This window comes from Scyliorhinus canicula, chromosome 17 (genome assembly GCF_902713615.1).
Source record: "Scyliorhinus canicula chromosome 17, sScyCan1.1, whole genome shotgun sequence".
Classification (NCBI taxonomy): domain Eukaryota; kingdom Metazoa; phylum Chordata; class Chondrichthyes; order Carcharhiniformes; family Scyliorhinidae; genus Scyliorhinus; species Scyliorhinus canicula.
In genome coordinates, this window is record NC_052162.1 from 63,633,062 (window position 1) to 63,654,683 (window position 21,622).

Consider the following 21,622-nt stretch of genomic DNA (forward strand, 5'->3'; position numbering starts at 1 on the left):
AGGCTGCCACCGCCTAAAGAACCCTTGTACTGATCCCCTCATGGCAAATTTCACCTTCACCAATTTGATGAACCCCGCCATATCATTGATCCAGGCCTCCACGCTTGGGGGACTCGCATCCTTCCACTGAAGAAGAATCCTCCGCCGGGCTACTAGGGACGCAAAGGCCAGGACACCGGCTTCTTTCGCCTCCTGCACTCCCGGCTCCACTGCAACCCCAAAAATTGTGAGTCCCCAGCCTGGCTTGACCCTGGATCCCACCACCCTTGACACCGTCCTTGCTACCCCCTTCCAAAACTCCCCCAGCGCTGGGCACGCCCAAAACATATGGGTGTGGTTCGCTGGGCTCCCCGAGCACCTAGCACACCTGTCTTCGCCCTCGGAAAACCTACTCAGCCTCGTCCCAGTCATGTGGGCCCTATGCAGCACCTTGAACTGTATGAGGCTAAGCCTCGCACAGGAAGAGGAGGAATTCACTCTCTCCAGGGCATCCGCCCACGTCCCCTCCTCAATCTCCTCACCCAGCTCCTCTTCCCATTTACCCTTCAGTTCCTCCACCGAGGCCTCGTCTACCTCCTGCATTACCCGGTATATGTCCAAAATCCTCCCTCCTCCAACCCACACCCCCGAATTTGGCTGTTAACTGTTTATCTACACAAATGCTGCCCTATCTGCTGAACTTTTCCTTTTTTTAAAATTTATTCGTAGAAACCAGTGGTTGAAAAGGAAATTCAGTTAAAGTTCCTGCTCTTGATTGTTATTCAATGATCTCTGCTGTACATGTGTCGAGTTCAGGTTCAGACACACGTGGGCTGATGGAGAAGCCTTTGCAGTTGAATAGTCTAATAACTGTCAGTGGAAGCCAACAAGGAGCCAAAGGGATTTTGGCATCTTTTCATGTGCCAGACATCACAGGTCGGAGACTCATCACATTGGCCGTTATCACATTGCTGTTTGTGGGAGCTTGCTATGCACAAATTGGCTGCTGCGTTTCCTACTTTGTAACAGTGATGACACATCAAACATGCTGCTGAAAAGCGTTTTGAGACATCTGGTGGTCAGAAAAACTTATATAAATTCAATAAAAATTATTTTTTTTTAAAAAGAAAAACTTATATAAATGCATACATACATAATATTAAAGGAGCTTAATTGTGAAGTGCTTTGAGAAATTTTCATGTGACCTAAATCAAGTATTCTTGAATATTTCCTGAATGAGATCACAACAAATATCTGTGTGAAATACAGGACTCGGTAAACAGAGAGGAAGGGAGAACTGATTTTGCAAAAAAATCAACAGCTACTTCCTTGAAGTGTGGATTGGTCAACACCCTCCCTTGCCTCATCCATTAAGTATAAAATCGTGCAGCAGTTGCTTCATCACCAGTTGAATTTCAGAAGCCTTGGAATCATGAGCAACTGGGTGATCAACCATGGGCTATCTGCCCTGGTTATTGTAAGGAGAAAGTTTAGACTACTCTGTTGAATCTATTAACTTCAATCACAACGGATGGAGAGGAACTTTCTGCTAAGAGTTGAAGTAACCTCTGTAATTTTTTGCTTATAGGTGGTGTGGCTGGGAATCAACATCTTTCTGTTTGTCTATTATTACATGTTTTATGAGTACGATCCAAGATTCCAGTACACAAGGGCAATTATTGGAGTAAGTATTCACTCTTTATTTGTTTCTTGACGTTCAGTTTCATGTCTAATGTTTCCTTCACCATTGTGCATTTAGAATAACCTCTTTCAGCATTTTTTCTGAAATCATGTTTGACAAGAATGTTTATAGCTAATGAGTAACTGAAAACTGCTGCAATATTTGATTCATGTGTAATAGTAAAAGGAACATACTGAACTAATCTCACATAGTTTGAATAGTTATGGAGGTGATGCACCATGCGACAGTGGAATACGGAGATTGGACACTGTGAGACATTTGGATACAGAGGGGGTCCACTGTGGGGCAATGGGGGTACAGAGAGGGTGCTATGTATGAGATACAGTGAGGCTACACTGTGGAACAGTGGGAATCAGAAAATGTGCCCTATGTAATAGTGGGACACAGAGCGAGTTCACTGTGTTACAGTGTGATACAGTGAAAGTGCCTTCTGGGATACAGAAATAACATGCTGTACGACATTAGGACATAAGGAGGGTGAAATGGGGGACATGAGGTAACGCAGTATACCTCAGTCCCACACTTGCAGTATTAACTTGGCCATTGTTTTGCTCATTAGGTGCATGGATAATTTTGCTTAGCAACTTTTAGAATACGAGTACAATTTGTAAAAGACAGCTTTGCATGGCCGTGCTGTTCAAGAAGGTCTAAGTCTCAGTTGGATTTTACCATTGTTTCTTTCATAGTTTGGCACAGGCAAGAAGTCCCAATCCAATAATTTCCTTATATTGATTTGTAATATTATTTCCCCATAATATAAGAACTCTGCGGACTTTGTGAGAGATAAGCTGCCTTTGCTAGAAAGATCCTGGAAAAAAATCAACCACCAGTCTCTGTGCCACAATCCCGTAAATGTCAGCCAATTATTCCCACTTGTGAACTGTACCTTTCACAGGTTCTTGGAGAGACCCAGTCTTGTCAAGCATTTTGACACAAAGAGGATATAAAAGGGTAATTAGGCATGATCGTCTGCAGTAGCAACAGACTGTTCAAAGCCTAAACCATAGGTGTTTGGTAGACTGAGAGTATGATGTTAAATCCTGTTCAGCATTTTTAAATAGGATTCATGGTGCAATTGATCATCTCGGTCTGCTTGCACCATGGCTTTCTCAGCAATTAGAGTGTTCACACTAAATACAGTGACCACAAAAATGTTGCCCTGGCTGAAAATACAAACTAAACGTTTATTAGTTGAAATGACAATGTGTTGCATAACAGACATGTTACATAACAAAGTGGTATATAATGCCACACACTTGTGCAGATCATTCCTGTGGATATATAACATACCATGTTCTACTACCTTATGAATTTATAACACTCTTAACAGAAACCGAAGTCTGGAATAAGGGAAAGTTTTGGCCAATATGGTAATGTAATTCAAGTAATCCAAAGTAGAACAGAGTTAACGCAAGAGAAGTAAAGTTAAGACATGGCAGGGCAGCTCAGTTGAGTGGAATATGTGTCCTGTAATATGTGCAAAGTCATGCTGTGGGATTCTTTGTTGGCGGGATCCTCCTTCCCACCAGCAGCACACCCACACCCGCACGTTTCCAGACTGCGTGAGGTGGCCCACAATGGGAAACCTCATTGGCCGGCTGCGGGAACAGAGAATCCCGCTGCTGGCCAGGGCGCGCCTTGCAGGAACACGGGGCTGGCGGGATGGAGAATCCCGACCATGGACTCTACCAGCATCCTGGACAACCATATGTGCAGGGAGTGCTGCCAGCTGCAGAAACTTGATCTCCTCGTTTCAGAGCTTGAGCGGTGGCTGGAGTCACTGTGAAGAAATTAAAATGAAATGAAATGAAAATCGCTTATTGTCACGAGTAAGCTTCAAATGAAGTTACTGTGAAAAGCCCCTAGTCGCCACATTCCGGCGCCTGTTCTGGAATTGAACCGTGCTGCTGGCCTGCTTGGTCTGCTTTCAAAGCCAGCGATTTAGCCCAGTGTGCTAAAATCCACAAGGCTGGGAACTATGTGGATAGCAGGTTCAGAGAGATGGTCATACCGCAGCTTAAAGGCCCAGAGAGGGAATGGGTGACTACCAGGCAGTCCAAGAGAATTAGGAAGGTAGTGCAGGATCCTGGGATCCTGCTCAGAAATCAGGTTTCCATTTTGGAAGCTGATGAGGCTGCAAGTTCCTCAGAGCCAGGCTTGTGACACCACGAGCAGGGGAGGGAGGAGAAGAGCATTAGTGATAGGGTATTTGTTAGTTCGGGAAACAGACAGGTGTTTCTGTGACCATAGAAGTGACTCCAGGATGGAATGTTGCCTCTCTGGTGCCAGGGTCAAAGATGTCACAGACCAGTTGCAGGATATTCTTCAGGCGGAGGATGAACAGCGTGAGGTTGTGATCCAAATTGGCACCAATGATGTCAGGTGGGAACCTGCCATCAGAATTTCGGCAAAATTAGCAAGCAGGACTTCAAATGTAGTAATGCCCAGATTACTCCAAGAGCCACGTGGATGTGAATACAGAAATAGGAAGATACGGCAGATGAATAAGTGGCTGGAAAGAATGGTGCAGAAGGAAGTGCTTTAGATTCCTGGGACACTGGGACTGGCTCTTGGGGAGGTGGCATCTGTATAACCCAGTACAGAGCTGGGTCTGAGTTTCCTGTGGGGTATTTCACTGGTGCTGTTGGGAGCGCTTTAAACTATCTCGGCAGGGGTGTGGGAATGAAGAGGAAATATCAGAGTGGAATACTAGGAAGGGAGAGGAGGCACTAATAAAGGGGATAGTAAATTATTAGGTGAAGTCAGAGTAAGGGAGAAAGGAATGATGGGCTGGATGTTTCAGCCGCACCCGCCACAAGAGACCACGGACGGGGACCATGGAAAGGTCCGTCGACCTTGGGCGGGGATTTCCAGTCACCGGGCATGGCTGATAAATCCCACCTGATGTCTAAATCAGGGTTACTATGCATGTATGTGAATGCACAAAGTATAGTAAATAAATTTGGGAAGTTACAGGCGCAGATTGCATTGTGGAAATATGGTGTTGTGGCAATAACAGAGACCTGGGGTGAGATTCTCCAGTCCACCAGCAGCTCGTTACTCGGTGGCTTGCTGTTCATTGGCGGCAGGATTCTCTCTTCCCACTGCTTATCATTGGGATTTCCCATTGAAGCCACCTAACGCCACCGGGAAGCCCGTGGACAGGGGTGCACTGTCAGTGGGAAAAGAGAATCCCAACAGCCAGAGAATTCCAGCCCTGGTTCAAGGAAGGGCAGGAATGGGTGTTAAATATTCCTGGGTACAAGGTGTTCAGAAAAGACAGGAGCGGAAAGAAAGAAGGAGGGGTGGTGGTATTCATTTAGGATGGTTTTGCAGTCCTGGAGAAAGAGGATGGCCCAGAGAGTTCAAGGACAGAATCAATTTGGCTAGAGCTAAGGAACAAAAAATAACATTGCTCGGTGTGATCAACAGATCGGCAACTAGTGAGAAGGACAAATTTGCAGGTTGGTGACAGAGAGATGCAAATATTATCGAGTGATTATAATGGGGGACTTTAATGACCTAAACATAAACCGGGGCAATGGTAGGGTGAAGGGCGGAGAGGCACAAACGTACCTGGATTGTGTACAGGAAACTTTTCTGCACAGTATGTGTCCTGTCCAGCAAGGGTAATGCTATTGATGTGTTGCACATGGACTTTCAAAAGGCACTCGATACAGTGCCGCACAACAGAATTATGAGAAAAATTACAACTCATGGAATAAAAGGGACAGTAGCAACATAGATACAAAATTGACTGAATAATATGAGGCAGAGAGGAATGGTCAATGGATATTTTTCAGGCGGGAGGAAGAGTTGTAGGTGGTTCTCCCCAGGGGGCAGAATTGGGACCCTTGCTTTTGCTGATATATATTAATGGTCTAGATCTAGATGTGCGGGGGAGAAATTTCTACGTTTGCGGATGATACAAAACTTGGAAGTCTTGCAAATTGTGAGAAGGACAGTGTAGAACATCAAAATGTCATAGACAAGTTAGTGGGGTGGGTATTTAGGTGGCATATGAAGTTCAATAAGGAGAAATATGAGGTGATTCATTTTGGAAGGAAGAACATGGATAGGCAACATAAAATAGGGGTAAAATTCTCAACGGGGTGCATGAGCCGAGGGACCTGGGGGCATATATGCATAGATCACTGAAGGTGGCACGGCAGGTGGATAGAGCAGTTAATAAATCATAAAGTATTCTGGGCTTTATTAATAGGAGCATGGAGTATCAGAGCAAGGAGGTTATGCTGAACTTATACAAGACACTAATTAGACCTCAACTGGATTTTGTACAGTTTTGTGCACCGCAATATAAAGGCCTCTTGCAAGATTTACCAGGTTTGTTATGCCTCGCTAGATCTAACGGACGATCCCACAATGTGCGGGACCTTGTTTTGAATCATGACTGATCATCAAGTTCAATTACCAGGCTGGCTGTGCCAAGATGACACCTTGCCCTTCATGGGGATAGGGCCCGGGGTGCCCTGCCCTTTCGAAGTGGGGTGAGGGGGTCTCGGGAACCCTCTAATCAGTAAGTTGGGGCATGGGGGGGGGGGGGGGGGGGGGTCCGGGGGTTACGTTGGGAGGTTTAGAGATCGGGCAGCCATTTAGAAATGGCACCCTGATCTCTTCCAACACTGACCATACCCACATCTCCACATCCCATTGCTCAGGAAGAAGAATTGCAAAATTACACCTTGTTTTTTCAGTATTTGTTGACCAGCACATCGCTGTACTTTTGTTCCTTCATACAAATAAATTTCCAACACTCATAGTAATTTTTTTCACCATCTGTCTCGCAAAGGGTTCCACATCCAGAGAACTTTAAAAGCCACTGTTGTAGATATTAGCTAATATGTTGCTTATGTCTGAATAATACTCATGTGTGTATTACATAATCGTTTATAAAGCACAGTTAGTATTAATTAGCACTGATATTTTTTGTTTAACCTGAGAAATGTGGAGGTTCATAGAAGTTAGGAACTAATTAGGGCTGATTTTTAACTTTTAGCGATGGTGGGGAGAGGCCAGTGAAAGACAATGTCCAATTCAGGCAAAAGGTGTAACAGGTGGCCTATACCACCACCAAAAGTTAAAAATAGCCCTTAGTCTGTCATAATAAAGTTAAACCGGGCAATGAATATCAAAAGCTAATTTGTATTTCCCTGTCTTTGCATGTAGTCTGCACTAGCCTGGGCACGAGCTCCTGCTGCCTGCCTCAACTTTAACTGCTTGTTGATCCTGCTGCCTGTGTGCCGGAACCTACTATCCTTCCTCAGAGGATCCTGCTCCGTAAGAAACATTCATTTCTTTTCTCATCACAACGGGAGTAGCTGTGGTATAAGCCGAGATACTTGGAAATAGTTCCATTTATGGTAAAATTCTATTTCTCCTGTCTAACATAATGAGGCAGCAGAGTGAATAAATGTATTACCCATTGAGAAAATGGTTAGTAGCATCCCACGTTCATTGTTCCGCTGCACCGTTGTAACGCTGGTTGTAATAATAATAATAATCTTTATTCTCACAAGTAGGCTTATATTAACATTGCAATGAAGTGACTGTGAAAAGCCCCTAGTCACCACATTCCGGCGCCTGTTCGGGTACACGGAGGGAGAATTCAGAATATCCAATTCACCTAACAGAGCACGTCTTTCAGGACTTGTGGGAGGAAACCGGAGCACCCGGAGGAATCCCACGCAGACACGGGGAGGACGTGCAAACCCCACACAGTGACCCAAGCCAGGAATCGAACCTGGGACCCTGGAGCCGTGAAGCAACAGTGCTACCCACTGTGCTACCGTGCCACCATGTTCTGCACATGAATGGGATTTCTGATTAAATTAACCTAAGATCTGCTATTTGGTGGTGGGGGGGGGTTATTCAGGAAATTCTCAGCACCAATGTAGCTACACCCAGCTCTTATACATTCATTACGGAACAACTTCACAAGTTAGACAACCTACTAAATGTCCAAATAAGCAATTATCAGGTTTTAACCTGACCTCTCTGTAAAAGAACGGAATTGAATATGGGAATTCGATTTGACTTGATTTATTGTCACATGTATCGAAGTACAGTGAAAAGTATTTTTCTGTGGCCGAGGGAACGTACACAGTACGTACATAGTAGACAAAAGAATAATCAACAGAGAACATTGACAAATGGTACATCGACAAACAGTGATTGGTTACAGTGCGGAACAAGGGGCCAAACAAAGGAAACAAAGCACCTAGGTTTCTTCATATTGCAAATAAGGCCACAAGACTTTTGAGGGGGTAATCTACAATCAAGAAATTGTGCTACTTGTCTCTGTTGATAACATAAAGATAGGGGCGGGATTCTCCGAAATGGAGGCAGAGTGTCCGCGCCGTCGTGACACGACAGCGCGAAAAGGGCGCAGGATTGGTTCAGCTCTGATGTTGCCCAAATGGGGATTGGCCACTAGCACTTGTTCTCTATGCTCACATGTTTTTTTAAATTCAGTTAGGCAATGTGGGCATTACTGGCTAAATCAACATTTATTGCCCATCCCTAAATGCCCTAGAGAAGATGGTGGTTGAGGTGTTCTATATCTCGACAAGAAGTCGACACGTTCAGGAAAGGAGGGGGATAAATAGTAAAAGGGAGGTTTTTTTAATTGGCGGACAGAATAATGGGCAGGATTTAATTGGCTTGATGGCAGTCTCACCCACTGGTCAAAGGGCGAGCAGGAAACCTTTAGCAATTCTATGCTGGAGCCCCAAAGGCATTAAGTGCTCTGAAGGCAATTAAGTAGCCATTGTCGGGTGATCCCTGGGATTCAGGCCCACCCTGACAATGCCTGCAGGTCACTGGCAAGTCTGACAGGGTTTGCTGGGCAGCTTTCGAAAAGTGCAGGAAAGCCTCGTGGTTCCCATTTATTTCCTGAGCCACCACTGAATGAGGTGGGCTCAGGGATAATGCGTGTTAATTGGCTCATCTTTGAGCCGAAATGACATCCCACCCTGGCAGCTGGGAATCTCACGTCAGCCTCTTCAGTCCTCTGATTTAATCGGGAGGTTTTTGTGCCAATGTTGCCACTTTGCTGTGATAAAGTAGACCCGTCTGCCATGATTGCCATCACGATGGGATTACATTCCACCCAATCGCTAAAAATCCATGAGCAGCTTGTGTCTGAATTCATAATAATCTCTTATACTCAGGTACTATATAGCAATACCTATCCTGGTGATTTTTTTTTAGCTTTAATACATTTGTTCCTTGAAATCTAATATCTTGTTGATATTTGTAACCTGTGTAAGTATGTTGCTGCATCTTTCATGCTATCAAATAATCCCTGAGGGAACAAGTTGTATATTCAAATTTGGCTTTGTTAGGTTCCCAGGTCAAATTGCATTCTCATACGGTGAGAATAGGTGTTGATGTGTAATCTTGGAAATATTTGCTACTTCCTCCTTGACATAACAAATGGCAATTTCAGAGATGGGAGTGCAACCTACGCAAAAGTGTTTATGACACAGGCACACCCAGTCACACAGACGGAGTCACTCCTATAATTTGGAAATCACATGGGGTTTTCGAACATTATCAAATTACACAATACTCACAGACGAAGAATTGACGACATCTGATTTCCTCTGTCCCGTAAACCCTGCAAATCCCCAATTCCACCCTCCAAGTATTTATTAAGTAATTCTCGGGTTTTCATCTCCGTGACACTATCCATTCCATTCAGTGATCTCTCTTTGGGTAAAAGCAAATTACTGCGGATGCTGGAATCTGAAACGAATGATCTCTCTTTGGGGGTCATTTTAAATGTTGTCCATAAAGTAAAATGGGCGATTTTAAAGCATCTACCGGTTATAAACTTCTCCAGTGAAGTCAATGGAGAGGAAAATGAAAAGTGGAGAATGGGCTTCCAATCCAATATGCCTTGTTCTCCATTATCACTAAAAGTTAAAACAAACTCCTTTGTGTGGAGGAAATCTTCCAATCCTTGTCCTACATCTGTCTTCTATTAGTTAGATATGTCCCTTTGTCTTATCCTCACATTTTAATACAATATAATATTTTGGATTTATGCTTCCCTATCTCTTAACTATTGTATTCTATAATCATCTTTCAGATGCCTTCTTTGAAGGTTGAGAATCCAGGTTTTCCCAATCTTTCTCCACGATTCAAATCTTTGACACTGCATTGGCCTCCTGTTTAAGAGGGAAGGGAATTTTCAGTGACGCAGGACTGATAGCGCTCACTCACTAGCTGCCTTACATTTCCCATCTAAAAGACACTAGTCAAAGGTGTCCAGTAGAATTGAGAGTAAAATCTGATAATATTTTTCACTTACATCAAGATTAAAAGTGAAGGAAATACTACCAAACAGCCCACACTGCACTTAAGATCTGATACCACCCCTCATATTTTCAATTTACTTTTTCTTCTCCTTCAGGAAAGGGAATAATAAAAAAAACAGGAAAATGGCAAAGTTCAATTACAAATTGGGGCAGCACGGTAGCATGGTGGTTAGCATAAATGCTTCACAGCTCCAGGGTCCCAGGTTCGATTCCCAGCTGGGTCACTGTCTGTGCGGAGTCTGCACGTCCTCCCCGTGTGTGCGTGGGTTTCCTCCGGGTGCTCCGTTTCCTCCCACAGTCCAAAGATGTGCGGGTTAGGTGGATTGGCCATACTAAATTGCCCTTAGTGTTAAAGTAAGGTTAATTGGGGGGAGGGGGGGGGGGGGGGCTGCTGGTATGGGGTGGATATGTTAGGCTTGAGTAGGGGGTGGTCATTGCTCGGCACAGCATCGGGGGCCGAGGGGCCTGTTCTGTGCTGTACTGTTCTATGTATGTTTAAATAAGAATGTGGTAAGTCCACATCAACTGAGGGGCAGTTTTGAAATACAGTCTTTAGGGTACATGTTAAATATAGTCTCACAAGGCATAAAGAATTGCAACAAAATCTAGAATTCATTTATTAGAGGGTGGTATGATGGCGCAGTGGTTAGCACTGATGCCTCATGGCACCGAGGACCCGGGTTCGATCCCGGCCCTGAGTCATTGTCCATGTGGAGTTTGCACATTTTCCCAGTGTCTATGTGGGTCTCACCACTACCACCCAGAAATGTGCAGGGTAGGTGGAATGGCCACGTTAAATTTCCCCTAATTGGAAAAAAAACAATTGGGGACTTTAAATTAAAAAATAGAATTCATTTATGAGCAGATACATAAAACGTACACTTATGAAGAGAGGCGTACGAGGAGCCTAGGTTTAATGATACAATAGAAAGTCAAGCAAAATTATAAAATAGTTATAAATAAGCATTTCAATAGATTGGTTGGGATTCTAAACGGGAACAATAAACCCTTTTACAGTAAATGCAATGATAGGGCTGATTCGTCAAAAGAGGAAATGTCATGGAGGATGAAGAAATAGCAGATACTAAGTTAATAATGGGAGCAAATAGACCTATAAATAACTATGTAGGTAAGGAAGTAGTACAGAAAATAAATGTCAGAACTCAATGAATTCACTGCTTTGCAATCTAGAATGATGAAGGAAATCCAACAGGAAAGAGCAGAAGTTCCTTATACACCTCAGGATACACAAGTTGTTGCAAAAGACTGGAAAGTTGCCAGTGCAATATCTCCGTTCAAGAGAGGAAGAGATAAAGCAGGTAGCTATGGCCCAGTCAGCCTAACATTGGTAGGTGGTCAGTTTCCAGCAGTCATGGAAAAATATGGATTAATTAAGAGCAACCAGCACAGATTTGTAATAGGCAAGTAATCGGCACAATTCTCTCAACCAAATGGAACGAAAGTCCTATAGCGAACGCATTTAGCTGTGTGTTTCCCAGGGCTCGCGGTGCCAAGAAACACATGGCTGGCCAACACGATTTGCGTTGTAAAAGGGGCCTCACGGGAACCCGTGGCCGAGGCCGCACATAGCCCTGTTTGTACACTGGCGAGCTCTGTATTCCTTTGCCAGAGATGTACCTTCCACAGGAGGGTGTACCCTCTACCAGAAAAAAATAAGAATGGCCATAAATTTTCCAGACACTTTGCCAGTGTCGGCTCAACAGATTAAGTACTGGGTAAACATCGACCCAGTGTTGTCGACGGTGGATAGCTGATATTGCATGGATGGCAGAACAAGAGAACTTCAGAGGAAATAAAGCCTTACCAGATCAGAAAAGATGAGCTTAGCAGTGAGGATGATATTGTGCTCTGGGGGATCGAGAGTGGTCGATCCAGGACCAGGAAGAGAATTATTATTGGAGGAGTTACATAGTGCCCATCGGACATGTCTAAAATTAAGATGCTACTGAGAAGCTACATGTGGTGGCCTGGCATCGATGGTGTAATTGACAGAGCGGTAAAGCACTGCAATGAGTGCCAATTTCATCAGACGTTACCTGCCCCAGCACCATTACATCTATGGAAATGGCCAGGTCAACCATGGGTTCAGGTCCACGACAACTATATGGGACCATTTAAGGGCACAATGTTTTTGTTGTTAGTGGACACCCATTCACAATTTGAGATGGGATTCACAACCACTTATCAACCAGGTCCTCGTTTTGGATAATGGAACAGCTTTTACTGGAGCTGTGCTTCAGACGTTTACGACTTTTAAAGGAATGAAACATATCAGAATGGCACCAAACAATCCTTCATCCAATGAGCTGGCTGTGAGAGTAGTGCAAACTTTCAAGGCTGGCTTGAACACCAAGTTGACTAGGTTACTGTTATCATATAGGATCACCCAGCATACGGCTACTGGAGTCTAGCCAGATGCTGATGGGTCGGTGGTTGAGGCCCAGGCTAACCCTGATGTTTCCAAACTTACCAGGGAGGGTGGAGGGAAGCCAAAGGAACCACAATTCATTTGAAAGTGAAAGAGCATTCGAGATAGAGAATCCAATGTCTGTTAACAATTGTAGTAATGGACAAAGTTGGGTCCCAGGTGTTGTTTTGCCCAGAACTGGGCTGGTGTCATATGAGGTTAAAGTACAGGCAAGATATTTTTTTCCCAATTAAGGGGAAATTTAGCATGGTCAATCCCACCATATCTTTTTGTTGTGGGGGTGAAACCCACGCAGACACGGGAGAATGTGAAAACTCCACAGTGACCTAGGGCTGAGATCGAACCTGGGTTCTCGACGCTGTGAGGCAGCAGAGCTAACCACTGCACCACAGTACCGCCCCAAGAGCCAGTGTTACGGCCTGATCCAACTGTGCCAGCAAGAAGTGTTGTGGGTTGCCCGAGGAGTGAACTGCCAGATCAGTCAGTGACGGGTCAGTGTGTTATCCCCCAGGAAACAATGGAAACAGAGGAAGGTGCAACATCGGTACAAGGAGTGAGTCCTTGTGAAATAAGGCCAACAGTAACTATCTCAATAGAAGAATCTCAGTCACTTGAGCTAAGACAGATTGAGTTGTTGACGGATTTGTGTAAAATTCTTCATTATCGTTACTGTTTTGGCAATTGTGTAAGTTAATGATTACCATGCGTAAAAAGGGACTTGAAGGAGGAGGGATGTAGTAGCTAGCCCTTCTAAAGGGGGTAACCCCTTTAAGGGAGGAGTGTAATCAGGGATGGAGTTGAGAATTCACTGGGACCTGTTGGGACTTGTCCCAGCAGCTGGACCCCAGAGTTGGGTATGGAAAGACCGTTTTAAACAATCTGTAAATAGTTGTTTACAGTTGTAATAAATCGTTGTGTTTTATAAGTTAATGGGTGGAGCCAATTTATGAAGTCACTACATACGAAGTCATCAGTCATGTCTACAATTATACATGCGGTGTGTGATCTCTACCGTACCATCAGTGGAAGGCCACAAAATGAAAAATGAAATTAAAATGAAATGAAATGAAATGAGTAAGATTCCTGTTGGAGTTTGACTGTTTTTTTCTCTATCTGTGTTAGTGTTGCAGGTGCAGTGCAAGAAAACAACTAGACAAGAATATCACATTCCATAAACTGGTGGCTTATATGATTGCCTTGCAAACAGGTAGGCACTTCTGGGCAAAATGGCAGCATTCCAATGCCCTTATACCCAGGCCCGGCATTTATTTTTTCACATGTTTACAACTTCTTTGCTCACATGGTTTTGTGGGAGGGTGCGATTTTCTGCTCAGCTGCAACAGTGGCAGAGCCTCAAACAAGGCACAACCTCTGGCTACTTTCATGCTTGCTGATTTTACAGGGTCATTTGAATAATTTGGAGCGGTTCTCATTGCCAAAAGCTTTAGTTGGATTGGAGGGAAGTTGCTGGCAGTGATTACCAGAGTGTAGGAGAACCAATGGCACTAACTGAAGTAGTGGATTTAAAAACAAAATTCAAACTTACGGTAATATTCCTGCCCTCCCTAGCGCAAATGATTGTTTTATGATCAATTGCACTAGGAAAATTGACCATTTATTACTGTCAATAACAACTCTGGATGCCAGAATGTGCAACTTTACTAATGTGCAGAGAACAGGAAATATTTTGTATGAACAGTCTAATTACAACAAGCACGAAAGGGAAATTGTATCTGACTAATTTATTAGAATTTTTCAAGGCAGTCTCAACCAGAGTGGATAGAGGGGAACCGGTAGATGTGGTGTATTTGGACTTCCAGAAGGTGTTTGACAAGGTGCCTCACAAAAGGTTAAGTCATAAGTGCCCATGGTGTTGGAGGTAGTATGTTGACATGATTATAGAATTGACTAATGGACAGGAAACAGCAAGTGGGGATTAGTGATTCTTTTTCGGGTTGGCGAACTGTAACCAGTAGGGTTCCACAGGGACCGCAACTGTTTACAGCTGGGGCAGTACGGTAGCACAGTGATTAGCACTGTGGCTTCACAGGGCCAGGGTGCCAGGTTTGATTCCCAGCTTGGGTCACTGTCTGTGCGGGGTCTGCACGTTCTCCCCGTGTCTGCTTGCATTCCCCCGGTTGCTCCGGTTTCCTCCTACAAGTCCCGAAAGACGTACTGATAAGTGAATTGGACATTCTCAATTCTCTCTAGGTGTACCCGAACAGGGGCTTTCCACAGTAAGTTCATTGTAGTGTTAATGTGAGCCTACTTGCGACAATAAAGATTATTATTATTAAAGATTATTATTGTTAAAGATTATTATTATTATATATTAATGACTTGGAGGAAGGAACCAAATGTACTGTAGCTATATTTCTAGACCAACACAAAAATAGGTGGAAAGGCAAGTTGCGAGAGGGATACAAACAGTTTGCAAAGAGGTATTGGCCGGAATTACCGTCATCGGGATTCACCTTTCCCTTGGAAGCACGCCTCTGCCCGTGGGTTTACCGGTGGTGTGAGATGGTTACAATAGGAAATCCCATTGACAAGCAGCGGAAAGATAAAATCCTGCCGTGCTGACGAGAAACATGCGACTGAGGAAGCGGAAAATGCAGGTCGCAGGGTAAAAGGTTAGCAAATGGAGTGCAATGTGGAGAAATGTGAAGTTGTTCCTTTTGGAAGGGAGAAAAATAGAACAGAGCATTATTTACATGGAGAAAAACTGCAGAAAGCTGCAACACAGAGGGACTTGGGGAAAGTTAAGCACTAAACACAGAAAGCCAGTAACCAGAAGAGAAAAGGCTGGAAAATCTCAGCAGGTCTGGCAGCATTTTTAGGGAGAGACAAGAGCTCATGTTTCGAGTCCAGATGACCCTTTGTCAAAACTAAAAGGCAGAGAAAGTGGGAGATATTTATACTGTGGGGTGAGGGAATGAAAGATGAGTCATAGCCACAGAAACCAAGGGAAAAGAGGGCTAATAGCCACTGAAACCAATGGAAAAAGAGTATTAATGGCAGTCCCCTGAAAGAATAAAAGGTGTGGAAGGCCAAAGAACAGAGAAACTAAAATTAGAGGGTACGCTGTGACAGATGTAGGGGGAAAGGGGAAGCAAGAGGCATTGGGCGGAATTACTGTCATTGGGATTCACTTTTCCCAAAGGCAGCACACCACTGGGAAACCCACGGGCAGGTTTTAACTCACAGAAAGCCAGCACACAGGTGCAGCAGGAATCAGGAAGGCTAATAGAATGTTGGCCCGTATTTCAAGGGGGTTGGAGTATAAGAGCAGGGAAATGTTGCTGCAACTGTACAAGGTACTGGTGAGACCACATCTGAAGTACCGTGAGGAGTTTTTGTCTCCTTATTTAAGGAAATGTATTATTTCATTGGAGGCGGTTCAGAGAAGGTTCACTAGGATGATCCCCGATATGGAGGGATTGTCTTATGAGTAAAGGTTAAATAGGTTGGGACTCCACTCATTGGAATTTAGAAGAATGAGAGGTGATCTCACTGAAGCATGCAGGTTTCCTAAGGGCTTTGACAAGATAAAATCTGAGAGAATGTTTCCCCTCATGAGAGATTCTAGGACCAGAAGGCATAGTCTCAGAATAAAGGGGGGCCAATTTAAGACTGATATGAGGAGGAATTTCTTCTCTCAGAGGGTTGAGAGTCTTTGGAACTCTGTGTCACAGAGAACTGTGGGGGCAGAGTAATTTTGTATATTTAAGGCTGAGATAGATAATTGATCAATAAGGGAATCAAGGGTTACGAGAAAAGGGCAGGAAAGTGGACGTGAGGAATGTGGGATCAGCCATGATCCTATTGAATGGCAGAGCAGGCTCAATGGGCTGAATGGCCTATTCCTGTTCCTGCTTCTTATGGTCTTACAGAAATTGGGTATATTGTAATGCAGTTTTTGCCATACGATTCCACAAAGAAGCAATATGAATTCTTAATTCATCTGCAGTAAAGGTTTCTTTATGCATTGGTCGGAGGAAAAGAAAAGCTGCCTGTATTTTGCTATCTAACATAGTGATCATCTTTTCCCCACAGCAATTCATATTGTGGCACATTTACTGAACTTTGAATGGTTCAACAACAGTCGACAGTCAAAAGTGGAGACGCTGGACACTGTGCTGTCCCGATTAGGGGACAATACCACCTACTGGTTGAATCCTATTAGATCTGATCAGACGGTAAGAAGAACTTATTTGTAAGTAGATAGCAATTTTTAACAGAAACAAAACAGTATATGCATCGAACTCATCACCTTCTTGCCACATCCCAGAATTCCATTCAATTGTTTTGAACCCATAATGTAGTCTCCTTCAAAGGCAGTTCCTCATAATCTACTTTGAAACTATTATTTGAGTGAAAAAATCCTTTAAAACTTCCTTTCTTATCCTTCACCATCTAACTTTAAACTTGTGTGTACTGGTATTTTAATTCTTTGTGACAGTGAATACTTTTCCTACGCAAACATTATTAATCTTGTTTACATCCAAAGAATCATAGAAATTGCAGTCCAGAAGGAGTCTGTTCAGCCCATTCTGCCTGTGCTGCAACTATTTCCACTTCCATCCTAGGACATAGCTGTTCTCAACACATTTTCCTGCTCTTTCCACACCCTCCGTCACTTCAAAGCAAAGCTCAATACAGTAATTGATTCATAGGGAATAGACGTCTAACTGCGCACTAAGGATAGACAATGTTAAGATTTCTTCCCTGCATTATGCTACTTGAATACAGTGCAGGCATCGTACACCTTCTCGGAATCGTACTTCCCGGGAGGAGTTAAATCGATTAACATACTGGTGATGAGAATCAGACCTAACGGGCAAAAAGTCAATTCCTTCACTCCCAAATGCTAAAAAGGTTTTAATGGTATTTTCATAAATGCCCTTTATTCACCACATCAAATTATAAATCATAACATCTCTTGGGCAGCACAGTAGCAGAGTGGTTAGCACTATTGCTTCACAGCTCCAGGGTCCCTGGTTCGATTCCCGGCTTGGGTTACTGTCTGTATGGAGTCTGCATGTTCCCCCTTCGTGGGTTTCATCCGGGTGCTCCGGTTTCCTCGCATAAGTCCCGAAAGGCGTGCTGTTAGGTGAATTGGACATTCTAAATTCTTCCTCAGTGTACCCGATCAGGCGCCGGAATATGGCGACTAGGGGCTTTTCACAGTGACTTCATTGCAGTGTTAATGTAAGCCTACTTGTGACAATAAAGATTATTAATCTCTTAACCTCCTCAAGATTGGCTTCAGTACAGATCTCAAGCAAGTCAATAATCTGCTTTCTTGGCCTGTCAACTTTGTAGAGCCCGGGAGAAAAAGCCCGTAAAGTTGGTGGAGGTGGGGAGAAAGCTGCAAAAACAGAGATGGGCTGCTGGGGGGTGGGGAGATGCAATATCAGAGTCAACCAAAGATTCAGTTTGAAAGAGTTAAAAGGAAATCTGTAAAATGAGTATTGAGCTCCAATACATGGTTACATTTTTGAGAGTTTGATTTTGGGTTAGCGTTTATTTTGGGTTAGCTAAACGCAAATCTCTCCACTGTGTGAGAGGAATAATGCATTTGAATGTGCGTACTCATTGAAAAGAGTCACAAGGCCTGACAGTGCAAGTCAACTGAATTAATATTAGCTGAAATACATAAACGCGGACGCCTCAGAGATCTAATCAAGTGTGTTTGTTTATCACCCTTTGTGTAAATACCTCCTCAATATATACGCAAATATATTTTAAAATTGTCGCAAATAAAATATTGCAAAAATTATATCGGAATTCTTTATAATTAGATCCTAAATCCAGGCTCCTAATAGAAAATATGTCACCTATAAATGTCAGTAAAATCATATATTCATCAGTGGCTATGTGTGAAAATCTGGTTTCGTCAGAATCATTGCTTTTTGGTAAGTTCTGCTGTAGATAATACGTTTATATTTTTTTCTCAGACTCCTACCTACGTTGCATTCACCACTGCGGCTGGACTAACTGGAGTCATCATCACAATTGCACTTATTATCATGATCACATCCTCGACAGACACTATTCGCAGATCGTACTTTGAGGTCTTCTGGTTTACACACCATCTCTTTGTCATATTTTTTGCCGGACTTGTTATCCATGGAATTGGGTATGTAGAATAATACCTGAATTAAAACAGTTGAGATTTCTGTGAAGAAAAATGAATTTCCATCTATATAGCATGTTACGATCTGGTTAGGCGACCAGTAACATTTTGTTTAATGTAGACAAAGATTGAAATCCCAGTTACCTACAAAGAGAAAAAAGGCACAAGATTCCACAATTTTTGACAAACAAAATAAACATTACAATAAAAAGTCAGCAAAGTAAAATAATCGACAATATCCATCTTATACTCATGTACATTCAGAATTAAGAATGAGGCAAACAGCGATCAAACACACTTCACACTTAAATGGGAGGTACAACCAAGACACAGATCCCATGGACTTCTCAGCAACCCACCGAGTCATCAGTGACCACTCATTAAAATCTCATTAAAACTCTGCCTCTGTCACAAGGGTTTTCACTTTTGAAAATCCAGCCTCTGAATTTCCTCAAAGGCTATTCCAACTTGAACTGCCTCAACAACTGCTCATCTCTTGATGATTCAATCTTTGCTCCTGCGACTTCATTTCATAGGATTACAAAGCTGCACTCCTGCCTTTAATTATTGGCATACTTCCAACTCTTTCTGCAGACTGCTAGCTTCACTGGCACTGTCTCTGCGTTTCTCTGAACGCCAGTTACCTGGCTGCACCAAGCTATAAATGGCCACCAGGACTTCTCTGAGCCCTACCTGCACTGAGCAGCTCCCAAGGCTTCTCTATGAGCTGCAAACCACTTGAGGTTCAAGCTGCAATTAACCCCCTCTGCCAGCAAACACGCAGATACATATTTGAACTACACCTATCTTCATGATGACCTAGCCTTTAGGGTTCACTGAATACATTTTAAACTAATTTAGCTCTAACTCCCAAAACAAAACATCTCTCTGGGCTGCACTTCTTTGCAAGCAGCGAAGGCATCACATCTTCAGCTCTCAAGCTAGGTAAGCCCACCTACTGTTTTATTTCTCCATCTTTTATATTTTGACTCTATTAAATAAACATGAGCAATCTTCTGAACATCTTTCTGGAAATCACTAAAGCTTGGCATGTAAGTTACCTTACCTTCACAACAACAATTTTTCCAGTGCTAAATATTACCTCTGAACCATGAACATCATATTCATCATAAGCACCTTTCAAAACATTCTACAACCAATGAAGTACTTTTGATTTGTAGTAACTGTTGCAAAGTAGGAAAGGCAGCTGCCAATTTGCACACAGTAAGGTTCCCCAAACATCAACGTGATAATGGCCAGATTTAAAAAAAACATGTTTAAGCAATGTCATTTTATGAGAGAGATATTCCATAGAATAAAGTGCCAAAAAGCAACTATAATATTGGGGGCAGGTAGGTTCAATCCTTGGTTTGCACTAAGTTAGTAGTCCTTACTGTGGGTGGTGGCAGAACACTTGTGCAAATGTCGGAAAAGAAAGAGCAGCCGGGGTTGCCACATCTGATCACGAGCAACTCCCACTGATGAGTGCACAAATAATTATTTCAAGAGAACAGGATCAGACTTGGTTGAGGTGCTTCCTCTTTAGGTGTGTGCATAGCATCCACACCACAGCAATGTTACGAGTGAACTGCAGACCATTGGCACTCCAATCCAGTAAGCATTAGTGCCTCTTCTGGATTGATGGCAAATGGCATGAAAATTCAGTAAGGACACTTAGCGGCTTAATTTTGTCTAAGGTAACTCAGGTAACCGAGTATTTAAATGAGGGATAAGTCAAAATCTCCCTGGCCGTGGGCAAGCAACTTTTCTGTTCACCCAGCTACCCACATGCATAGATCCCATCTCAACTCAAAATCACAAGTGAAGATATTTATCACACCAATAATTGTGTCCAATATCAATTTGCCAGAGATTATCGCTTCAAATGGCCTTTTTAGTACTATATTAAATGGCAATCTAAAAATTACCATAAACATATCTTGAAAACTCACACTTGTAAAGATAGCTTCATCTGTAGCCTTTGAAAAGAATTACAAAAATGCAGTTAAGTTCTGTGTGTAATTCTAATTTTACCTGCTGACTTGCCATCTATCTCACCCACCCTTCAAATGAAACATGCCTTTGTTTTTCTTTTAGCCGTATTGTTCGACATCAGACTTCTGACAGCATGCAAGTGCATGAATACAAGTTCTGTCAAAATCGCACAAAGGATTGGGGGAAAATCCCCGAATGCCCAATTCCTTTGTTTGAGGGAGGTGATCCTATGGTGAGCATTTTTGTAATGGATTTCTCATTTCTTCCTGCTCCTCTCCATCTATCCAGATCATGCCCATTCCACAGTGAGAACATTGGTCGGAGAACTAATGGCTTCCATCAGTCTGGCTGAATATAGCAGCAGCTGGAAGCTACAAAGTTATTTTCAGTGATTTATATTGGTTGTTGCACCACCATGTCAGTAAGGACATTGAAAGAGCTAATCATGAGAAGATATATGGGTTCAAAAGTTTTCCTTTTGTGCTTTAATACGAATTACCATGTGGTGATCCACTGTGTAATTGTGTGTGTGCCTGTATTAGGGGATGTACAGCAGTACCTGTATTACAGGTTCGCCGGTAGTCCCTGCCGGCTAGCTCCTCCGACAAGGAGCCGTATAAATATGTATGAGTTCTCCTGAGCAGCCATTCTACCAGCTGCAGTCGGAGGATAAACATCTAACTGTAATAAAGCCTCTTTTGTACCCATTCGAGTCTTTAGTACAATTGATAGCCCATCAGACCATAGGCTGATTCCCCTTTGTGGGTGTGGGGTGTGGAGCTGCCTGGTGGTGATTTAACCTGAGGGTCACCACACCTGAGGTGAGGGATAAGGTTCAGAAGGTGGGGTTTTCGTGAATAATATTACAGGAATTGAAGCCACACTGTCGCCCTCACTCTGCATCACAAACCAGCCATTCAGCCAACTGAGCGAAACCAACCCCCACTTTAATAACAAGGATAACAAAGAGTGTGATACTCCATGGGCTGGAATTTACACCCTCCTGGGGGTGGGTT

At 43.2% G+C, this 21,622-nt stretch overlaps 1 protein-coding gene across 1 annotated transcript in view; it reads left to right on the forward strand.

Annotated features, from left to right (window-relative positions):
* Positions 1-1,336: 1,336 nt before the first annotated feature.
* nox1 (NADPH oxidase 1) overlaps positions 1,337-21,622 on the forward strand; it is a 34,292-nt gene continuing 14,006 nt past the window's right edge. Inside the window, exons 1-7 of the mRNA XM_038775714.1 lie at positions 1,337-1,456; positions 1,568-1,663; positions 6,869-6,979; positions 13,595-13,679; positions 16,529-16,671; positions 18,433-18,614; positions 20,709-20,838. Of these exons, the coding sequence (XP_038631642.1) occupies positions 1,412-1,456; positions 1,568-1,663; positions 6,869-6,979; positions 13,595-13,679; positions 16,529-16,671; positions 18,433-18,614; positions 20,709-20,838 (792 nt within the window). The 5' untranslated portion in view covers positions 1,337-1,411. The remainder of the gene's footprint in view (positions 1,457-1,567; positions 1,664-6,868; positions 6,980-13,594; positions 13,680-16,528; positions 16,672-18,432; positions 18,615-20,708; positions 20,839-21,622) is intronic.